This window comes from Lupinus angustifolius, chromosome LG11 (genome assembly GCF_001865875.1).
Source record: "Lupinus angustifolius cultivar Tanjil chromosome LG11, LupAngTanjil_v1.0, whole genome shotgun sequence".
NCBI lineage: Eukaryota > Viridiplantae > Streptophyta > Magnoliopsida > Fabales > Fabaceae > Lupinus > Lupinus angustifolius.
The window spans coordinates 15,336,633-15,344,921 of NC_032019.1; the positions used below are offsets into that span (position 1 = coordinate 15,336,633).

General features: G+C 35.8%; 1 protein-coding gene across 1 annotated transcript; it reads left to right on the forward strand.

Annotated features, from left to right (window-relative positions):
* LOC109360922 (reticulocalbin-2-like) lies at positions 352-7,435 on the forward strand. The gene is made up of 7 exons (XM_019606140.1): positions 352-1,111; positions 2,322-2,424; positions 2,540-2,605; positions 4,294-4,467; positions 4,578-4,674; positions 6,623-6,756; positions 6,832-7,435. Exons 1-6 carry the CDS (start codon positions 541-543, stop codon positions 6,743-6,745), a joined length of 1,134 nt encoding a protein of 377 aa, XP_019461685.1. The 5' UTR covers positions 352-540; the 3' UTR covers positions 6,746-6,756; positions 6,832-7,435.

The following is an 8,289-nucleotide window of genomic DNA, read 5'->3' on the forward strand; positions in this document are numbered from 1 at the left end:
ATCTAATTTAGTGTTCAAAAAGAGCAAAAATATAAGTTAAATCATATGCTAAGATCATAAAATGTTAAAAAAAACAAATTCAACATATCTTTTGCTTCAAGCTTTTTTAAGGACTAATCTATTTTGGTATAACCCTATGAATAAAAAACTAATTTATTTTGGTATAACCCTATGAAGTATGAATAAAGAAATAATCCATTTCAAGATACACGATTATATTTCTGAACAAGTGTCGTTCACAAAAATCCAATTGATAAACAAGATTTAAATCAAAATATATCCTCACTCTAATTAACCATGAAATGTCTAAATTACCCCTGGTTGCATCTGATGAAACTAAAACACATCTTCATCCATAATCCATGGCGTCCCAAGAGATCTAACATTCTCTTCTTTCCAAAAAATCGTCAAAACCCTTTCCCTCTCTCTCTCTCTCTCTAATCAATTCCCTATTCTATCTCCACTCTCCAAATTCCTATTACTATTTCTATTTCCGTAAATTAAATAAATAAATATCCAAATTCATTATTCATTGCAATAATGGGCAAAGCCTCAATCCTTATTTACATAACCTTATCATTCTTACTCTTCCTATTCCTCTCTCAACCCAACCACCCATCAACCACCCTCCACCACCGTCACCGCCGCCTCAAACTCCGTTCCAACTTCACCCTACCTCACCACCTCCACACGCGCCACCACGACCCCGTCCCCTTCGACCCCCTCCTCGCGGAGCTTGAGCGCCGCCGCGAGGACAGGGAGTTCGAGAAGCAGCATATCGAACAATCCCACTCCGAATTGGCCGCGTCTGCGGCCGCGCAGGGGGAGGAGGCGCAGCCGGAGTGGGAGGAATTCATGAATGCTGAGGATTATATTAATGATGATGATAGGTTTAATGTTACGAGTAGGTTGGTTTTGTTGTTCCCGAAGGTTGATTTGGATCCAATTGATGGGTTTTTGAGTGAGAGTGAGTTGACGGAGTGGAATGTTCAGCAGGCTCAGAAAGAGGTTTTGCATCGGAGCCAGAGAGAGATGGTGGTTCATGATAAGAATCATGATGGATTTGTTTCTTTCTCCGAGTATGATCCTCCTAGTTGGGTCCAAAAAACAGGTCCTATTTTTTATTCTTAGGTTAATCAATGTTAATTAATGATAACCTAGTTTTTATATTTGGTTTTTTTGTGTGGAAGTTGTGGCTTTTTTAAATGTGGATCTGCTTAATTAACTAGAAAAAATGTATACTGACTTTTATATACTGTCACTGCATTGCATCAGATGATAATGGATGGTTGCTGTATTTATGCACTGTGTATAAATCTTCATAGTACATAAATATCACATTCTTAATTAATAATGGTTGCTGTATTTGGAATCAGTTAGCATTTCATTGGTGATTGAATTTAACAAAAAATTGAGTACACCCTTAGTTTTCATTTTAGGAAAATCTCATTTTAGCTCATTTTTATAGGCAAAGTTTCTATTGTTTTTTTAAAGTGGGTTGTGGGTTTTGAACCCTTGCACACATTTTTAATGTCTCACAGCTCTACCGACTGAGCTGACTATCGGGGATCTTATTTTAACTCATGAAAGAGTAAAATGGAAGAACTAGTGAAATTGAGCTTTGTGATAGTCAAGTTCGTCCCTTTAATCAGGGTTGCCGGGATTTGAAGCTCATGTTTAATGTCTCATAGCTCTACTGACTGAGCTAACTCTTGGGGATCTCATCTTAGCTAATGAAAGAGTAAAATGGATGAACTAGTCGATTTGGTCCTTGACATTGTGATAGTCCAATTCGTCCCTTGAATGTTTTCATGGATTAAAAGCTAGATTTTCTTCTTTTGGAAAGGAAAGTGGAGACTGCTTCATCTTTCAAACGTGTTTCCAAGAATTTTAAATATGTATTGTGAAATCAACATTTAATATATGTTTGATAGCTCATCACATTATATTAGTTAGGTAGCATTTGACAGGAAAATTAGAAAGTGGGACATTTTTGTTCGACTAAAAGGGTGAAACCAAAGCAAACAGAACATGAAACTTCTGTCCTGGTACCAAGTCTGCTACCTTAGTGTCAAAGACATCCTTACCAAGAAGGGAAAAAAATAATGTTGAATAAATTCATGTGGATTTATGATTGTTTGGAAGTTGTGGTACTGAAATTTGTATTTAGTAGTTCTGGGTGATTAGTTCTGTATGCTTGTAACATTTGCTTGTTGATGCTGGTTTCTGTTTCATCTAATTTTCCATACTAAATCCCCACTGTTTCTGAAATACACTGTGTCTGTTAGTATTGAGTGTCTTATATGGTGTTATTTTGGCAGACAATAATTCATTTGGTTATGATATGGGTTGGTGGAAAGAAGAGCATTTTAATGCATCAGATGTAGATGGAGATGGTCTTCTAAACTTAACTGAATATAATGAGTGAGCTCTTGCTACTTTTTTGAAAACTTTGATATATGCAATACATTTACTTCATGATCTCCTTCACACTATGCTGATGCTTTTCCATTTTGCATTTTTTTCTTGTATCTTTCAGCTTTCTTCACCCAGCTGACAGTAAAAACCCAAAGCTACTTGAATGGTTGTGCAAGGAGGAAGTAAGGTGACTCTCATAAAACCTATGAAACTTCTTTGACAGCTTCTTTCAGACCATGTGATTTTCCATGTTCTGTTCTGGTTAGACATATGATTTCTGTATGTAGCAGCTTTGTGTACCTAACATGTTGGTTTACATTGCTTAAGTTCTATCAACGGGTAAGCTATGTTTTGATTTCCATAAGTGAAGATCTTTGCTGGTATAAAATAAGTTACCGTAATGTAACAGGATCAACATCAAGGAACACACCAAATAACATATATCATATCCATGGACAAAGAATATATAATGGTAATGGATGCACAAAACTTCAAGTCTTCAATAGATGGGAGCCTGAAGGTGCAATGTTGGCCTTCTAGGCAATAGGCTCAACAGTATTCATCTTTGTTAAGCTTTTCCAGAGAATGATGCAGGGCCATCACCCAAGGTCTTTCATTCTCAGCTGAGAGTAAGAAAAGCTGAAGTGGGTTTGAATATAGAACCTAGCACTAGTTCAATTTAAAGAGTGTCTTGCATAATCTTAGAATTACAACAGGTATAGTGGTAGGAGAATGGTCACATTTGACAAGGGAACCCGCCATTTGATTTAAATTGAACTTGGAAAGAAATGTACCATTTAAAAAATAGCAATCACCATTAATTGTGCCATAGAGGGTGAGTCTCGATGTAATAGTAAGGTTGTTGCCTTATGACCTGGAGGTCACATGTTCAAGTCTTGGAAACAACCTCTTTGGTTACGGAGGTAAAGCTGTATACATTTACCCCCAGACTCCATCACCCTTTTAATTACCATTAGTTATGGCAGCAATTATATCTAAAAGTCCAGGAACGATCCGGCAGTAAGGTTCTACCCAAAGATTTTCGCAGGTAGGTAGTATAGCAAGTTACCAATCCTCTATTGCTAAAACAAAGGGGGAAAATCCCTCCTAGCAGTCATTTCACATGTGTAAAAGGATGCAAAGCCAAACTTCAGATGAGAGACTGAGAATTTAATTAATTTAGCAAACCCTTATGTGAGGGGGAGTATTAGAAATATAAAACCATTTATGTTGTTCCTCCTAATAACAGCTTAAGCTTTTAGGAGAGTTGATTCTTGACATTGTGACTGTTAGGGATTATTCATTTTAGGAGCCTTTTTATGTTAGTAATCATATTAGGATAGTCTTGTGCATGTAGTTCTAATTGCCTTAGATTGTTAGTATAAAAATGTGTCTTTGCTTTGTATCTATAAACAATCATATATCTAATCTTATTCAGTGACTCCTCTTGACCCTCTTTCTCCATATAATCCTACAATTTGAATAGCCACCACAACCGGATTGTGTCAATGCCAAAGCTTAGGAGGCAAAGAAATAGTTTTATATCCTTAAGGCACGCTATTTGGACAAACGTCGAATGTCACAGTCCTTCATGAAATATCGTAGTAACATAGTTGCTAAATGGTGGAACCTACTATTGGTTTGTTCTTGAAAAATGATTTTTCCCTTTCTGTCATTGGACTCCTTTTGGAGGATTTTCCATGAGAACTAATTTCCAGGTGGCCGTTGTGAAAATATTAGAAATGTAGAAAATCTTGTCATTTAATCTTTCTGAAGTGAATTGAAATTGATATTCAGTTTATCTGCACTTAGCACATTGTGTCACTGCCTTGGCTTACTCTTACAGTCTTGCTTGATATTCTTATTTCTTCACAGGGAAAGAGATACAGACAGAGATGGAAAGCTCAATTTTAAAGAATTTTTTCATGGGCTCTTTGATTTGGTAAGAAACTATGATGAAGAAAGTCACGATGATTCACATCATTCTGATGATTCAAGGGATGCTCCTGCTAGAATGTTGTTTGCTCAACTTGACAAAGATGGTGATGGGTATTTATCCTTTTTGTTTTCATTATAAGTCTGTTTATGTATGTTTGAATGATTATGATGATAGTCTCCTTATATTACATTCAGTTTTAAGATTTCTTCTTCTTTTGCAGGTACTTGTCAGATGTTGAACTACTGCCTGTAGTTGGGAAAATTCATCCATCTGAGCATTATTATGCAAAGCAACAAGCAGCTTATATCATTTCACAGGTATTAAATTTGACCTAATGAAATTATACTGTTATTGTTCGCAAAGGTGTCAACATGCAAATGACATTTTATTCTATTGCTATTGATATTGGCATAACATTAATTATATCTAGAGTGAATACCTAATTTGGTTCTTAAAAGTTTTTCCGCGTACCAATTTGATCACTTGAAAAATAAAAATTCAAATTAGTACTCAAAGGTCGCGAATGTGAGTCAAAATGGTCCCGGTTAGGGATCACAAAAATGCTAAAAAGGACTAATTGACCCACATTTGATATTTTTGGGGTTTTCAAATTTTCAAGGACCAAATTGGTACACACAAATTTTTTGAGGGTCTTTACTCTTATATCTATGATGGCTTTTTTGAGTAAATATTGTATCTGTTGTGTTTACTGAGCCATGGTCTATTCACCTTGATGTTTTCAGTCTTTTAAAAATTATTGCTAGAACTTTTAAGTAGCCAACATACTGATATGTTCTGAGCACTATTCTTCATATGCTCCATACATGGCGTTAATTGACAAGTTCTGTGTTCAATACTATCTTACAGAAAAGAAAAAAAGTTGATAAAAATATTAAGCTAATAGAGGGCGCACCTTGGTTCAATGGTAGTCGTGGGTTCTAGTGTCGTGGAAATAACCGATCCGACCACGAGAGTGATGCTGTGTAAATATGACCATCTTCATACCCAACAATGATGGAAATCACATGTGCTAGGCTGCTTTTTTTTTATAATCTAGTAATCTATAAGTCTGATTTGGCTTTGATTTCTTCTACATTTGTCACCAATGGGCTCTTATTTTCTCCAGATTAGTATATTGCTTTTTTATATTTGTTGTTAACAAGCTAGTTTCTGAAAGCCAAACCAGTCATTGAACTAGTAAAGGAACTGATTCTCCATTCATGGTTTATTGGTTAAGCTGTAGTCTAGCTGTGGCTGACCCAGATTTATTCTATACAAATGTACTTAAATGTGTTTTGCACTGTGTATATATATTCGAATAAGTTCTATGACATCTTCAGAAAATAATACAATAGAAGATATAATATATGCCCTCTTACTAAAGAATGTCAGCAGCCTAGTGGTTAACTCACTGTGTATGATCCAGTACCAGAGTTCGATCCCTGTTCTGCCCAACTTGACAATTTTTTGTGATAATGAACACCAAACCGATTTAAGCAAAAATACGCACTGGATCAAACGGTGTGGTGGGTTCAGGGCCAGTTTAATGGGTTGGAGGACACATTTTTAGGTGACTTTTTTGAATGGCTTGACTAGACTGGCTAGTGGTCTGGTTCACAGTAGAACTAGTCTGGATGGCCAGTCTAATATGGTTTTCAGAATATACCTTTGCAGATTCTTTTATCGGATAAATGTTCTCTGCTTGTTTTAATCATTGTAACTTGTTGTGGGACATGTCTTAAATAAATCACGACATCATTGTTAATTTCTTTGCAGTTTCAAATTTGTTTAAATGTAGAAAATGCAACTTTTTCAGTTGCTAGTGGTGGAATGATGCCCTTACTCCCCATGCGTTAAGTTGCATGAATCACTACATGCTTGTTGAGTGACATGTACTAATTTAATCACAATTCTACTATATCGTCTATGCATTTTACATCTCCTTTTGGAATCATGTCTTTATTACTCATGTAATAATTGCTTAGATCACCACTAGCAGAGTACATCTAACACTCCTCTCTGCATAGAAAAGTTGTCTTGGTGAATAAATACTGATTTAGGAGGGAGGGACAAGTTTTTTTTCTTCCTTTGATGTGGGTGTTGGTCAGTGGTTTATGAACGATTTTTGACTTTCGTTTTAATATTATTATTGTTAAGAAATGCTAGTCATTGAATTTAGTTTTCTTGCTGATGACCTCAACATGCATTGCAACATTCTATAAAAAATAAATCTTCACATAGCCTCCTGGAATAATGCTATGACAGGCAGATGTTGACAAAGATGGAAGGCTTACTTTGGATGAGATGATTGAGAATCCCTATGCATTTTATAGTGCTATTTTCAATGACGATGAAGATGAATTCGATTACCATGACGAGTTTCGTTAAATTCATCTTAGGTAAGGGCCCCACTCTCCCATTTGATTCTTCTCTATCTATCTCACACACTTACGTTTGATGATCATCAACTGCAGGAGAGACAGAAAAACTCAACAGGTTCTATTTTTTTGTGACAAGGAGTCCACATTTGAAAGTTATCACTGCATTTTGATGTTTTGGCCCTTCCTAAGTTACTAGCCTCAACCATGATGGGGTTTTATGCAATGGTTACAATTATTGCTTCTTTCCATTCTTATTTTATTGGTGAATTCTTGCTGATTTGCTTAAAGTCTGACCTGGGATAAATTTGAGGATGGTAGGACCTCAATCTCATTGTACAATTTGTTGGATATACAGATTTCCAAATTACTTGTTTAGAAGACATTAGTTAAGTACAAGGTTTCAATGGATAATGTACCATATTACTGTAATGACCACCATGATCCTAGTAGTCATGTCAGAATTTTTTTGAGCCAATTATCAGGGCCAGATTCTTTGGCTAAAGGGTTCTGTCAGAAATTTCAATATAAACCCAACGCCCTAGAACTGATGATCAATGAAGAGATCCAAAACTTGTTTGTGTATCGTGGCATGAATGTAGATCAGCACCCTTTTACTATTTTTAACTGTACTTTTTTCTTTCTATCTTTTATGAGCTTGGACCCAACTTGGAACTTGTATAAATACAGTTAGTACTCAGACCTTAGCATGTTTTAGAGTCTTAATTAGATTTTGTTTCCGTGATTAAGAGAGGCAAAGAAGATTGAAGAACTCCTCATCCCATTCCTCTTGTGTTAAGGATATTCTTCTTTATTTTTTTAGTTTTCTCTTCAATAACAGGAGAGTGCTTTCCATAGTTTCTAGGATAGGAGTTTGTCCTTTGAAAATAATGATGAACACTCAATCGTTTATTCATTCTGTTCAGCATTGTAATTTGGTTGTTAGTGTGTTTACCCTGGTGAGTTTGATGCCCATATATTTGCATTTTATGGGTAAACAAGAAACACCGAGAGAACCTAAATACCAAACCTATAATAATCAAGTCCCAATTCATGAGAATAGTCTTAAGCTTTCTAGGGTTGTATTGGGTTACCATAGAGTGTAACATTCCATACCTCTATTTCCCTCACCAAAATACTTTCCAAACACCATTAAACACTCTATACCTCTATTTCCATTCTCATCACATTTCACTTCATCTTCCCACTCTATTGGGTTACCATAGAGTGTAACCTTCCATACCCCCAACTTCCGTAATCCACCTTTCCCACCACCCAAACTCCATTCTCCCTTCATAAATTACCTCTAGGAAACTATTCTAGAGGTAATACTAATCATTGTGCCTGTGAACTTATACTTGCAACTTAAACTTAGCATATTAGGCACATTACAACAACAATCAAACATTTATCCCACTAGGTGAGGTTGACTATATGGATCGAACAATGCTATAATATTTTATTCTAAATCATGTTCATTGACAAAGTATTGATTTCTAAGTCCTAAGCGCACTCTTTTAGCAGTTAGAAAAATAGTATGAACTTGTTATTTGG

What these genes read in the sequence shown, in the direction of transcription:
- LOC109360922 (XM_019606140.1), top strand. Translation starts at nt 541, where the DNA reads ATGGGCAAAGCCTCAATCCTTATTTACATAACCTTATCATTCTTACTC. An exon ending in TTGTGCAAGGAGGAAGTAAG is followed by an intron (nt 2,606 to 4,293) that starts GTGACTCTCATA and finishes ATTTCTTCACAG; the next exon opens with GGAAAGAGATACAGACAGAG. An exon ending in CAGCTTATATCATTTCACAG is followed by an intron (nt 4,675 to 6,622) that starts GTATTAAATTTG and finishes ATGCTATGACAG; the next exon opens with GCAGATGTTGACAAAGATGG.